The 15349-nt window shown below is 37.7% G+C and overlaps 1 protein-coding gene across 1 annotated transcript in view; it reads left to right on the forward strand.

Annotated features, from left to right (window-relative positions):
- PKHD1L1 (PKHD1 like 1) overlaps positions 1-5486 on the forward strand; it is a 144597-nt gene extending 139111 nt beyond the window's left edge. The window contains exons 77-78 of the mRNA XM_079130920.1: positions 1356-1630; positions 5278-5486. Coding sequence (XP_078987046.1) covers positions 1356-1618 — 263 coding nt within the window. The 3' untranslated portion in view covers positions 1619-1630; positions 5278-5486. The remainder of the gene's footprint in view (positions 1-1355; positions 1631-5277) is intronic.
- The last annotated feature ends 9863 nt before the right edge of the window (positions 5487-15349 follow it).

Here is a 15349-nt window from a genome sequence, read left to right on the forward strand (position 1 = left end):
CCAGGAAGCCTCATCTCTGTTCCACAATATCTGGGGTTTCAGCAGTCATTTATACCAGCTGGAGTTACCTAGAATAGCTTGATTGGGGTTGTAGTTTTCAGATTTTGATTCTGGATTTTGGCTGGATTCTTCAGTTCTCCTCCATGTGGTCTCTCTAAGAAGCTCGTTTTGCCTTGCTCACAATACTGCAGAACAAGAAAACCAAAATACATTGCAAAAGACACCTTAAATTCTGTACTCACTGAAAGTGTTAAGAAAAAAATGTATCTGCTACAAAAACATAGGTTTTTTAAATTTTTTATTTCAGACTGAGAAGAGAGAAAACTTAAATACAGCAATCTCATGACAGGAAATTGTATAGAACAGTGTCCATACCTCTTGAAAGCAATAGAATGCATTGCTACTATTTTTGAAGGCACAAATGAGGTGTAGATGTAATTATATTCTCTCCCTAAAACAGAAAGGAAGAATGAAAACAGAAGTGACTTTTAAAAAACAGATAATAGAAAAAACAGAAAAATAAGAACTAACAAGGTTTTATAAGTATTCCAAGCCCTACTCTATGGGGTTACTGTTATTAGACAGTAGTAGTCCCAGAAGAAATTATACCAGGGAATAATATATTGGTTATCTGATATCAAAACTGCAAGAAGATTAAACATGTGGAATAAAAAACATCTGGATAAGCATTTATCCTTCATATTATCTATATAGTTAACAATGTCTTCCCAAGATGTCTCTCTACCTGGGGAAGGAAGGAAGAAAGGAAAGAAAGAACAAAGGAAGGAAGAAAGGGAGGGTCTCAATGGTGCAATGGAAAAACAGTCTCTGACTTAAAGCAAATGTTGAGGATGGTTAAAAATTGTTCAATCTGAGAGGAGAGCACAGGGGGTATTTGTTGTACTATTTTTTTCAACTCTTCTGTAGCCTGAAATTTTTTTAAAATATGGAGTTCAGTATCCATCACTACCTTCCCCAAGTGGAGCTGAGGCTTCCCTACCCCAGGTCAGGTTTGCAGGGAGGAAATAGATTCAGCACTTCCACCTGTCTTCCTTCTTGTCCTGTGTTTCCAATAGCCTGTCTCTTTCTCTAGCAAAGAACTCTAAGAAGCAGGTTCTGTTGCTGCACGGAGAAAACTCTACCTATGTTCCCTGCCCATGGATAATGGACAGATTGAACTCTTCTCACTCAAGACCCTCTCTACTCTTGTTCGTGCTTAAAACTAGTTCACTTGACTCAATTTCCAAAAATTCTTCATTAGGAATTGGACACTATTTATAAGTCAACTACAAAATTGGAGTTGTTTGAAAATAAACAAGGAAGTCAATAACTATGATGCTTTCTCTTTCTCCTAGGAAAAAATTTTAAGATTGAATTCCTCCTGGATAATGCGGTTCGGGTAGAATCCAACACTTTTAGTCTGCTGGCACAGCCTGTCTTTGGTGGCAGTGGCAGCAGCATTAGCAGTGGTGGCAGCGGCGGCAGCAGCAGCAGCAGCAGCAGCAGCAGTAAAGCAGCAGCTGTGGCTACATCTGCCCAACTAATGATGGTAGTCATTAGCTCTCTGCTGGGAAGAATGTTGTTCTTGAAAATATTTATGACTGCGCTTTTTATTTGAATGTAACTATAGGTAGGTACAGTTTATTTTTTTTTATGTCAGCTATGTCTCCACATATTCAGACACCAGTGAATGTTTCCCAAGTAAAGGTCATGTGCTCTGCCGTTGTACATGGCACCACTGGGACACAGAGAGGAGATTAAGAGCCTTTGTGGCAGAGACTAGGCAACCGTACAGGCAATGTTATCCACATTACATATTGCTACAAAGGTACATGGGGAATGAAAACTGCAGATAGTGTCAGCACTCCTTTTCAACATCAAGGGGCCGATACTCAGTGTGACATGGTTCAGGCAGTGAAAAGATCACTTGACTGAGCAACCCAGAAGTCATCTGGTTTCTACCTTAGCTAAACCCAAGGACTCAGGCGATGCCATCTAGAACCTGTGCTCTCCATCCTTTGTCTTCATTCTCCTCAGTGGCAGCTTCACTACTAGGCCAACTCCTCTCCCCAGTCCTCATGGCAAAAGCACTCACCAACTGGTTTAATTTCTACCAGTTCAGCAGTCAATGCAGAAAGAGCCAGCAAAAATCCTCAAATCATGCCTTTAACCTGGCTTGGGACACATGCTTGGGACACTGCACCTACTATTGTTGCCACAGGATTTAATTAGCTTTGCCTGAGTCGCATGGGATAAGGTGGTGAGAATGGTGGAAGTCAGATGCCAGTACAAGATGTGGCAGACGGTGACAATGAATATCAGGAAGATTAGTAGGAGGGAAAGGTCCCTACTGGCTATAGTGATTAGAGAAGATGGTAAATGTCACTCCACCAGCAACACACGAAAGTTGGTACTGTTGTATAAAATATAAAAGATCTGGAGAGGGAGGAAAAAGTTATTCAAGAACAGGGATATGGTAGGAACCAAGAAAGAAGTGAGAGTGAAAAAAGACATCTTTAACTATACCTGCTCTACACTGAATTCCTCATATTCTCTTTCCCAAACATATTTCTACACCTGCCACTCTGTCTCAGTTAATGATAGTGCCATCTTTTCTGATCCCTCAGGTTGATACTTCTTAGACTTCTCCCTTTCCTTCAAGCTCCATGTCCCCTCAAGTGGTCTTAGTACCATCTATATCCAACCATGATGGCTCATATCTGTTCCCCATTTAAAGTCATTGCTAGACTTAGGATTTTACTTCTCACTTTACCTATTATAAGAGTCTACTGAATTCCTTGCTTACAACCCCCTTCACTTCCATTCTGCCTTCCATATTGGTGTTGGATTTAACTTCCTAAATAAGCACAAGATCATGTAGCTATAATGGTAATCTCAAGTCCTCAAAGATTCATCACTACATGCAAAATATAAACCAATTCCAAAAGCTCCTAAGTAAGTTTTGAAGTCTGCCTCTTTTAACCAAATCATTCCTAGAAAAGATTCTTTTCATTCTGCATGTTCCCGTTGTCTGGGCTATGTCCTCTGCTTGTCCAGTCCACCTCTCCCAGCACGCTTTGGGTTCTGCTCAAACTCCACTTCCACTAGGACATTTCCCTTCTCCTTTTCCATTCTACAAAATATTCAGTTACCCTCTCCATTGGTCTCTGTTTATATCTTTATTATAGTCCTTCCTGTAGTGTACTTGTATTAAACTTTTATGTGAACCTATCTTCCTCAATTATGAGACTTTAGAGGACCACATGCTTTACATGTTATAGGTACTAAAAATATGGTTTAGTTGATTGTAACTTTCAAAAGAAGATCAAGTCCTCACCCCTGACTTAGGGGGAGATGTTGGGTAATATAGCCAAATTGTAAAGAATATTGATTGGCAGATGTTAATCAGTTTGCAATTGATTTCTTCAAGAAGAATTTCCAACAATTAATGAAATGAAAGCTTCACATAAGAAATATTAACAAGGTTGAGGAAGAACATGGGGTAGAGTAATAATTTAGAAGGACACTGAAGTACTTAAAGTAATAAAAACAAAGGCTAGATTTTAAATTTAAATATAAGGGAGGGCAGAATAAGGGCACACAATAAGGCTGGTTCTAGGTGTAACAAAACAAAATGGAGACTGATATCAAACAAAGGTGCTCCAGGAACAACCCCAATACAAGAAGGAGCAAATCCTGGATTCCCTCTTAAGGGTAGGAAGCTAATTAGGATCCAGCTGTCAAGAGAGAAGTGTGGTTTGCAGAGACCAGATCCTGTCTTCTCATAGTGAATATAGAAGAGCAGGGTGGGGTAGGGACACAGTCAGAAAGTTGGAGCTGAGGGAAAATAGGCAAATGACCAACATACAAATTATTCTTATGCTCATTTTCTTGCCTCCAGAATTCTAATAAAACAGCAGTGCTTTATTTTATAATAGCAGGATAAATATTGCTTAAATTCATTTTTTTCTCCTCAGAGCATTAAAATGCAAGGTCTAGCTGGTTAAGTGTGTAAATAGTGCTTGATAAATACTAGAGTGCACTTTGTCTTTCCTCATTAAATGCATTGTTTTCCAGTTATCTTCACTAACTTTTCATTCGGCTTCATCCTGACAACGTTTGTAGTTTACCAAATAAGAAAATTCTATTTTCAAATCATTAGTAATGATAATAGTTTCTGAGTCTCTTTCAGGACTTTTTCCAAATAAAATAGTTAACCAGCGGCTTCTTTGCTGCTAAATACACAACCATTTTTAAATTAAGACAAAATGATTTAAACACCTTTAATGCATTGACATGGTGGATTATTTTATAACTTTGCATTCTGACTTAATAGTACTTTACTATTAAGTGAATCGTGACATTTTGCTAAATAAAATGGCAAAGTTTGAATCAAAAAAAGTGTAAGTACCACAATTCTTTCCCTATATTTTTACCAAAAAAAAAAAAAAAAAAAAAAAAAATAGGATTACTGATTCTAGCATAAAATTGATAAACTTTGAAATGCTAACACCTTTATACATTGTGATTTTTTTTCCATATTTTTCATTGGTACATTATAGTTGTATGTAATAGTGGGATTTGTTGTTATATAGTCATACATGCACATAACAATAAAATTTGGCCAATATCATTCCCCAGCATTTCCCTTTTCCTTCCCTTCCCCTCTTCCCTTGCCCTGATTTCTTACCTCTACTCTACTGATCTCCCTTGATTTTCATGATTTTTATGAGATTCCCTTCCCCACTTTTTCCCTTTTCTTCTCTAGCTTCCACACACATGAAAAAACATATGACCCTTGATCTTGAGTTTAGCTTATTTTGCTTAACAATAATCTCAAGTTTCACCCATTTTCCTGCAAATGGCATAATTTCATTTTTCTTAGTGGCTGAGTAAAACTCCACTGTGTATATATACTATATTTCTTTATTCATTCATTTGCTGATGGACCCCTAGGCTGGTTCCATAGTTTGGCTATTGTGAATTGTACTGCTATAAACATGAATTTGCATGTATCACTATAGTTAAATGATTTTAGTTTTTAGGATACACACTGAGGAGTGATATAGCTAGGTCATATACTGGTTCCATTCCTGGTCTTTTGAGGAACCTCCATATTGATGAAATACTAACTTTTGAACATCACGTTTGACATCATTTTTGCCCATTAACCTATACTATAAAATGTTTTTAAAGTTAAAATTAACAAAACAGTTTAAATTGTATTTTGTTATTACTGCTTTTTAAAATTATTTTGTATTGTTTTCATTTTTTCAGGAAGCAACTATAGTGCTGTTCCAAAGCATAAGCTGAAAACAAAAATACAAGAATTGCTTGCTCGTGAGCTATTTTGGTACACTACATGAAAAAGTCTATAGTGTTTTCAAAAACATATGCTAATGTATTTTTATAATATATAAAATGGACTAATTAGCTTTAATAGAAACTCAGATTTCTTCTAAATATACATTTCTTTTTGTTCCTCATGTGTGTATGCTCTTATTTCAAAAAAGCTTTCAGAAATCTCTAATTTGGAAGTAGATATATCATTTCCAAGTTATTGTACCAACAAATCATAGAATCCTTTAAATAGCTAAAAGCTGTTTAAAGTTCTGAATGAAGCTCTTTAGATCAAGTTGGAACCATTCTGACATATATATATATATATATATATGTATATAAAAGTTACATATATATTTATATATATGGAGTATTATATATATAGAGAGAAGGGGGTATCTGATTTTCTCCATTCATTTTGAGGCTCTGATTTCCAACAATCTGTCATTCTAATTTCTGAGAATTTTGGAGAGATGAGATTGTTTTAGACCTTTCTCATACTGAGTTACTGCCTTCCAGATTCATGGTAATCCAGGAATTTTATACTATTTTAAATTTCTGAGCTTGGCCAGTGTTCTAAGAAGACTTTTCTGGGTGCCTCTGGATAAAGCTTTTGAAAAAGACCAAGTTTACCCCCTTTCCCACTCAAAGTGCCACTTCTAGGGCTGGAGATGTAGCTGAGAGGCAGAGTGCTTGTCTAGCATGTGCAAGGCCCTGGGTTCAATCTAAGCATGGCAAAAAATGTGCCACAGCTGAGTGGGACCTCCCTTAACCCCTGGCAACAAGACACTAGAACAACCTTATTTTCAGGAGGTTAAAAAAGGGAATAAAGAAAAGCCACAGATTAATGTAACTAAGTTAAGCAAAATCTAAGTAACTCATAAAATTCTAAAGGGAATCTTAATTTAGCAGAATTCCCAGTGAAGGCATTATACTTGTGTCTAGGGCAGGTACAAATAGTACTCACAAGTTACTTTCTAGCAAGTGATACTCAATAAGCTTTGGGGACAGCTGAGAAAATTCAACAGAGCCCATACTTTTGTCTCCTGTGTATCATCTAGTATATTCACCTCTGATCATTGTTAGTCTTGCTTAGTTAAAAAAAATTATAAATATCTACCAGTTAATAAATCCAAATATCTTTGTAAATATTTGGCACTTCATTCAGTTGAAAAAACAATTATTTAGTATTCTACTAGGTACTAGGCATTCTAATGAGGAGGAAGACTACAAGGAATAAGATTCTATGTCCACTCAGAAGTTTACAGGGTAGGTGGGGAAACAGTGGAAACAGATCATTTGAATACAATGTGGTCTATGAGAGGTAGATGCCTAGTGCTAGAGGGGTGAAGGAGAGGGGGCACTTCCCTGGAGGGAAGGGTATCCTGTTGGGATACAGATAAATGAGGGACAGCTTCCAGAAGATGAGTGTTGAGAAACGAAACACAGGATTAAAGAAAGGAGTCAGGAGAAGGTTTAGTGGCAAGAGCAAAGGCTGAAAGATCACTAGGTGTCAGGTACCTCACAGGTGGGGACTCTCCCTTACTCAGCATTTTCCCCTGCCATCTCCCAAGATGTTTAGCCCTAGTGAATGCTCATTTGCTATTTATTGGATAAATGGAACATGGGATATGGGGAAGTCAACAAGCAGTTTAACATTGTGAGAGTGCCAAATGTGGACAAATGGAAAGGCAAGACAAGGCTGTGCAGGGGTGGGGTGGCAGCCTTCAGTACATGTGTCAAAGAGCTTGGATTTTTGTGGGTCACAGGAATTCAGTTTTAACCAAATGTTAAAACTGAAGTTTTGGCTTAGACTAAGTACAAAGAGGTTACCAAACAAAGTCAGCAGTTTTCAAAAAAGGTCGCCTAGAAGAGTAGAAAATTAAGGAGGATTTTTGAAGAGCATTTCTTCGGAGATGGCTGTGCTAGAAGGTTTCCTTTGCAAAGAGAAGGAATTAGGGTACTGGCATGGAATGCCAAGTCAAGAAAGAACTTTCCTTTGGCTCACAGAAGGCTTACTAGATGTTCCTTGAGGTTGGCGGCACACAATAGACTGATGTTTGAGTCATAGCTGAAGCAGTGGGTGGCCACCAACTTGAGGGTGGGCTGCAATTTAGGAAGAAATACCATGGTATACCATGTCCTGTGAAATGAGTTGTGTGTGTGTGTGTGTGTCTGAGAGAGAGAGGGGGGGGGGGGGGGAGATTAATTTCAAACAATAAGGAAGCTTTAAATCTTTTCCAGGATTGCTGCCTGGAAGGGAAGCACACTGCAGGCAAAGGGCACTGGGAGGGGACTACTAGATGCCTAGGAGCAATAGAATAAATTTGAGTAAGCAGCTATAATAGAAATGGTCAAAATCTTAAGGAAATTATAGGCAAGAGGTACCTGATGATGAGGTCTGGCGAACACATGAAAGCCCTTCATGAGAGACATTTGCCCTGTCCAGGGAACACTGATACTCGCTACTGGATTGTACACCATTAACTACTTCAGCACTTTCATACTGTATTCAGTTCCTACCTTGATGGGGTGAAAAACTTGTGTTCCTAAATGTGGAGGAGAGAGAATACACGTGCCCCATTCTATGCTAAGATTTAAAAATCAAATTCTTCAGTGCAAACCAGGTTTATTTTCCATTCCATGATGCTGCCTGTCTGCTAGGAAATTAAATTCCAAGAACTGCAATTTTAGCATCTATGAAACAAATTCCTACATTTGGGTTCTGGAAGAAATACAAAAATGTCTTTCACATCAGAACACTGTGAAAACCACAAAATTGGCACCATCTGCGCTCTTGCCTTACCTAACAGTTCTAATCCATTCTAAGTTTTCAGTCAAAAATTGTCTGTAGATTTTTGTAATAAGGAGATTTTCTAATATATTTGGCAATAAAAGGAATTTCTAAAAATTTGCTTCTTGGCCACAGACTTTGTTAAAAAGTTTCTGATTTAACTGCTTTTAGCTATCTGCTTTTTAAGAACTTTCTGGAATCATCATAGTACATACCCACCATGCTTTATACTAGATAAGTTGCAATTTACTACTTTTGAAAATACCTGAATTATTAGGGACCTGTGGGCAATATGGTTTCCCATAGCCCTTATTCGTTTGATGGCCACTTATTATTTTTTGCTTTTACTTTTAAATTATTTGCTTTTAAATAATATTTCTCTGACATTTCTAAGAAATTAATGTTTAAATTCTTGAAACACTTGTAAAATATAAGAAGTGGCTATTTTGCTGCTAAACAAGTCATAAAAATTCTCTGGTATGTTAGTACTTAAGATATTATAATATATATGTATATATTTTGGTTTTCACCCACAGTTTCTGGCTTATAAATCCTTCCCAAAGACAGACCATAGAAAATATAATTTCCCCTACCCACAGAGAGGTCATAGAAACTCTAATCTTCCCCACCTTGCTTGGGAGATAAGACTCCCACTTCAGAAGGGGTCCTATCCCATATTTGAGATGGAGAAATGCCACACAGAGAAGCCAAAAGACTCTGAACAGACAGAACTTGCTGCATTTTCCCACTCAGCTTATTCATATTAGATGTTGTTTTAGTAAGCTTTTTCACTGATAGGACCGAAAGACCCGATAAGAACAATACAGAGAAGGGAAAGTTTACTTGGGAATCATGGTTTCTGAGGGCTCAGATCATAAACAGCTGACTCTACTTCTCTGAGCTCAAGGTGAGGCAGAGCATTAGGGTGGAAGAGTGTAACAGAGGAAGGCAGCTCAGGACGTGCCCATCAGGAAGCAGAGAGCATTCCTCACCAGGGACAAAAGATATACCCTCCAAGGCATATCTCCAGTGACCCCACCTCTTCTGGCCACTCCCCTTCTGCCTACAGTTACCGCCCAGTTAATCTCTATCAGGGGATTAATACACTGATTATCAGATCGAAAATTCTCATAACCCAATCATTTCACCTCTAAACCTTCTTGCATCAGCTCACACATGTGGGTACCTCACATTTAGCCGTAACTAGTACACCTCGTATTTAGCTATAACAGACACACAATGAATTCTCTATCAAAATCTAAACGGGGGCTGGGGATATAGCTCAGTTGGTAGAGTGCTTGCCTTACAAGCACAAGGCCCTGGCTCAATCCCTAGCGCCGCAAAAAAAAAAAAAAAAAAAAAAAAAAAAAAAAATCTAAACGGATAAGGTTCGGAGAACCTCTGGATTGCTGAACATGCAGGGTTTCCTGGAGGGTGGCACCCCAGAGAGAGGATGAATGCTTTGTTTCCTTTCATACCTCTACCCTATTCATCTCTTCATGTGTGTCCTCTATGATATCATTTATAATAAACTGGTAAACATAACTTAAGTGTTTGAGTTCTCCAGCCACTTTAGGCAATGTAAATGAACCTGAGGAGGGGGTGTGGTTACTCTGATTTATGGCCAGTTGATAGAACAGATGAAACAACCTGCCACTTGGGACTTGCCATTGGCCTCTAAAGCGAGGGGACAGTTTTGGGAACTGTGCACTCGATCTGCAGGATCTGAAGTTGTCTCTAGGTAGACAGTATCGGAAATGAATTGAATCAGAGTACACCCAGCTTACGTCTGCTGCCAGGATTACTTTCTTGGTTTGTGAGAGAAAGAAAACCCTACACATGTGGTGTTGGAAGTGATCTGTTATGAGCATATGGCAGGAGAAACTGAGTCTGTTTATTTTTTCCTACTCAGTACTGTTCTATTCAGGACCTGAAAAATTGGTAAAATAAATATAATGTTTCGAATTTGGTCAATGTAAGGAAAAGAGAATGAGAAGGTAATGAGAACGTCTTCCTATATTTCTCATAGCAAGTAAAATGTTTATATCTTATACTATTGTCTCTCCTTTTTCCTAAGCTCATTCCTCTTCTGATCAGTACCATGACTTCTAGATGGTTCATCTGCTTTTACCTCTTCTTTTTATCCCCTATTACTAACAATACTATTGATGAAATGGAGATTGACCACATGCTTACAAAGGGCCATATGAGATGTTGAGTGTTCTACATGACTCTCCTTACAATAACCCTGTAACATTATCACCCCTTTTCCAGACAAGGAAACTCAAAACTAAAAACGATTAAGAAAAATGCCCAAGTTCTCAGAGCTACTGATGATAAAGTTGAGATTCAAACCCAGGCAATCTAACTCCAGAGCCCTAGTTCCAAGTTTTAATTGCCTCTCATTTTTCAAGCATGGGAGAGTATTTCATTGTAAAAAGAGTTTTTAATAAAACATGTTTCTGTCAAAATTGCTGTTCACATTTGAGGTTTATACTTTACCATTTCTATGCTCTCAGGCAAGTTCTTGGTTTTCCTTATTCTTGATTTCATCACCAATATGATACTGAAAATATCCATCTTGTGGTGTAGTTTTTGAGGACTGATGATATCATATGTGTGTTACATATGTGGAGCTCAATAGGTGGTAGACTTTCATTAAGTGATAGCCACTCCTGTGGTTTTTATTACCGTAATGTTATCATGTTTTTTAATCATTATCTCAGTAAATCATTAAGCTTCTTATTACACTGGAATAGTGCCTGGCATGTGATAAGTACTATGTGAGTGCTAATTATTAGAATCTTTGGCTGGACACAGGGTCACCTAAAAAAAAAAAAAAACTACTTCCTAGCTTTTCTTGCAATGAACAGTGTGCAACTTCTGTGCTGTGGGATATCAAAACAGAAATGTCCTTGTGGCATAGTCTAGAAATTTTTCTTAAAACATGGTTATTATGCATCCCTTTGCCCCCTTCTTCTTCACTTCCTGTTTTTCCTGCTGCACCAAGGCACCATGATGCCTCTTGGACCAGAAGGACAAAGACCCGCCCATGAGGGAAAAGGGGCAGAAAATTCAGCTGGAAGAAGTCTGGGCGCCTGACATTGTGGTGCACTCTACCAGAACTTGATCTTTTAGGGCCTCATCAATACTTGGTGGGGATCCTAATTTTAATCAGTGTATCTCCTGGTTTCATTAGATGTCTGATGTGGCAAAATTTGAAAAGAACAAGAGAGCAGGAAATGAGTTTTCCTGCAGGTGGAGTAGATGGGCAGGGGCAGTGCCAGGACCAAAAAAAAGAAAAAGAACTTAAGATAGCCACATACTCACACCCTCCAAATGGAAATGCTTAAACCTTGCTTTGAATCCATTAGGTGGGAGGGCAGAGACGCCCATCCAGTGTTCTATTCTTGTCAGTGCGCATTTTCAGCTTCCTCATGGTGGCACCACCTGCCAAGGAGTAGCCAATCTTTTCCAGAGAAAGAAACACCAATATTTACTTATTACAACTTCCCCTATCCAGAGAGTAACCACACACACTATGTAAGATCAAAACAGAAGGGCCTACAAGAAGCTCTACAATAAGTACTTGAATGCCTGTGGTAATTGACCAGATACAATCCTCTTGCCACCACCTTACTCACGAGTCCTGATACAGTAATAATGATTGGTGATTCTAAAATCCTTGTGGATAAAAGGTACTCCCAGGAATGCTGCTTACCCATGAATGCCAACTTTCTGAGGGAAGTTCCTTTAGGTTAAGGGTTATGTGTTCCTTTGATTTCTTTAAAAAGTGTGCACACAGTGTGCCTGTAAGTGTAGAATAAACTGTTCACATGAATGAATGAATAGGCAGCATGATGAAACTTTTCCCCCACTAGATTTTTGAAATAAAGAAATCCAAAATGTTATAGAAATTGTACTTTATCCTGACTTACAGCCTTAACGTTTCAAATAACAGTGTATAAAATTCACACCAACTAGTTATGGTTGCTATGGTAATGGGCTCTGGGCCTGTGAGCAGAAAAGAAAATCCTTTTGAGTAAGATACTTATGAGTATGCCTGGCTATGTGAGAAAAGTATTTTCATTTGGTTTTTCTTTAATTTATGAATTCAGGCAGATGATTCCTTCATAGATATAAATTCTCCCGAGGAAGAAGGGAAATATATTAAGCTTTTACACTAAAAATTTCTTGTCTGAGTATAACATGAATTTCTCACTTATAAAGGATATAATTTCAAATAAGAACTACAGCAAGAAATATACTCCATTGTGAGGAGGTGAGTAGTTTTAACTGTACTAGATGTATGACATATATAGACAAACACCTTTAACAAGAATTGTTGGATATGTTTAATATTTTCAGTGGCCAGAAGTGGCCAGAAGATGATTCGAAAACAACAGTTAGAAATAAAATTAAAGACTGATGGGTACAGTGGCACATGTCTGAAATCCCAGCAGCTCTGGCGGCTGAGGCAGGAGGATCACCAGTTCAAACTCAGTCTCAGCAACTTAGTGAGACCCTGCCTCAAAATAAAAAAGTAAAAAGTGCTGGAGATGTGGCTCAGTGGTTAAGCAACCCTGGGTTCAGTCCCAGGTATCCAAAAAAAAAGGGAAAGAAATAAATTAAGACGTAAAAAGACCAACAATCAAGACACATCCTCTCAAGAGATTCTGAATTGATGGACAGTGGTGAATGGATCTTGAACAGAATAATTACCATAGTGAAGGCTGTACTTTGACTTTAGAGTAACTGGACAACAAAGCACTGAATTGACTTAAAGGAATGAAAAAATAATATACAAGTCTAGTTAGGGGGTCATTATGATAATCTGGATGTGCCGAAATGACAAGCACAGAAAGAATGGACAAAAATTAGTAGTGCATGCTGCTATGAGAAAAGTATCCCAGGAGTAGTGAGAGAAGCCTGAAGAGAGGGAAGTGTTGCAGTGCTGTAGTTCTGACAGCTGCTTTTCAGTCCTATGACTTTAAGTCAAAGGAGGGGAAGAAGACTGGGTAGGGTCAAGGGGAGAAGGTTGATTTCTGGCTGCAGCTTCAAAACAATGTTTTCTCCATTTTTCCTTTTTTAATGGGTTACTGACAAACACGTCTTTTTTCTGGTTGATGGTGAAGGAAAATTCACCTGTATTTTCCTTGGAAGCACCATTTCTTGTGAGCTCCAGAGGATTCTACTGGACTTGGAGATGATAAATCTGTATGTCTGGAAGCTTTCATTGATTTTATTGCTATGTTTCTAACACAATTCCAATATATTATGAAATTTAATTTTCAAAATAAATCCACAAGTAAGGAATTATTAACCTATTCTTGCTGGAGAGAAAACCGAGTCAAACTTGTTCAAGGTCACAACCGTGATGTCCATCATGTATGGAGCTAAAGGGATGAGCCTTCTATTGTTAGTTCAGTATTGTTTTCAACCCACATACAATTGTTTTATGTTGGTTGGGTGAGTGTTTCAACATATTTGCTCTTAAAAATAATCAAAGCCTTAGATTGCCAGGTCTTGCTCATATCAAATCTACTGAAATCATAATATAGCTGAACTATATGATAGCTCTTGTACCAATATGAACATTAGCCAAGTAGTATTACATTTCTAAATCTCACTACTGAACATAGAATAAGAACTCACCCATATTTTCATCTGAATAATTTTCTAGTAAAAAAAGAAAAGTGCATTTTTTTTCCATTTCACTCTAGGCCCCTTTGAAGGAACTGGTTAACTCTCAAATTTTTCTTAAATCTGGGTTCTGTATTAAGCAATAAAAACTACTGATTGTAGTAACAATTATGATGGAAAATATTTATTTAAATGTTTCATGGAAAGTTAATTTTCATTTAGTGGCACAGAAATTAAAAGGCTGCTTCAGACTATTCAGTTTCTTTATTAAGCAATTGACTTTGACTATTAAATGGTGATTTTCAATATCAAAAATCATATAATTTTCCAGAATAAAGTTTATTATTTTGAAAGCAAGTATATTTCTCTAGCAGAAAGAGCAATAAAACTATCCATTAAAATTATCATCAGAAAATTCTATGCTTTCAAATTTATCAGTTTAAAGTCATCACTCTATGAGCTGCAAGGTTTTGTTTTGCTCTATCAAAAAATGACTTTATGATCTGTATTCAACCATGAACAGCTGCTCATTAATAAAACCCCATTAAAGTCCAAGTCAGAACAGCAGGTCTAAAATTGTGCTTGAGGGGAGGAAAAAACAAAACACCTTTGGTGAAGAGCCAGGGAACTGGGTTGGGGGCAATCGGGAAGCACAGGGCTGTATTCTCAAGGTCTGCTCGAACCTCCTGGGCAGAGACAGTTGACCAGACAGGAATCAGCACCAGCTGGAGAACTCAGAACAACAAAGACTGTACAAGCTTTGAAGAGGGAGACTAAGGTGGCTTGGAAGCTAATGGCCTGAATAAATCAAGCTGGAGATGGGCAGAGGCTGATCAGAAACATTAAGTGACTAAATGTTTTGTGCACAGAGAAAGCAGAATTAACTACATTCCACGAATATGGGCAATCCAGAAAAAAAATTTTTTTTTCACATACTAAGTTCTTTTTTTTTAAATTTTTTTTTTTTTTCATAAACTAAGTTCTATTCCTTTATGCTCCTCCCATTTGACATTTGGTGGTTCCCCGATGATGCTCCCATAGGTTTGGGCAAAGGACAAGACTGCATATTTCGAAGAGTTGATCTCCAAACAAGATTCCAAATTATTGACACCTATAATCTCCAATTATGGGGTTACCACTCAACAAGTAAAGATGACTTAGAAATTTTTCTTTCTAGGTATTTCTAATATAAAATTTGTTGAAATCCTTAGCAAGTCTTGTTGTTTTCTATTTGTTACTGTGTTGGGAAACAGGAATTCTGCAACTAGCTGTTTCTCGAGAAACATATCTTTGTTTCATATGGAAGTGGAAAATTTAATAAAGAAAACTGAATAATCATGAACAATCTGAAGCAAAGATGTAAGTCTTCAAGGAAAAAATTTTGAAAACCTATTTATGGCCAGGCGCAATTGCGCATGCATGAAATCTCAGCGGCTGGAGAAGCTGAGACCGGAGGATCGCAAGTTCAAAGTGAGCCTCAGCAATTTATCTAGGCCTTAAGCAATTTGGTAAGACCCTGTCTCAAAATAAAATAAATAAATAAAAAGGGCTGGGGACTTAGCTCCATGGTAG

Source organism: Sciurus vulgaris (genome assembly GCF_902686455.1).
Source record: "Sciurus vulgaris genome assembly, chromosome: 1".
Classification (NCBI taxonomy): Eukaryota; Metazoa; Chordata; class Mammalia; order Rodentia; family Sciuridae; genus Sciurus; species Sciurus vulgaris.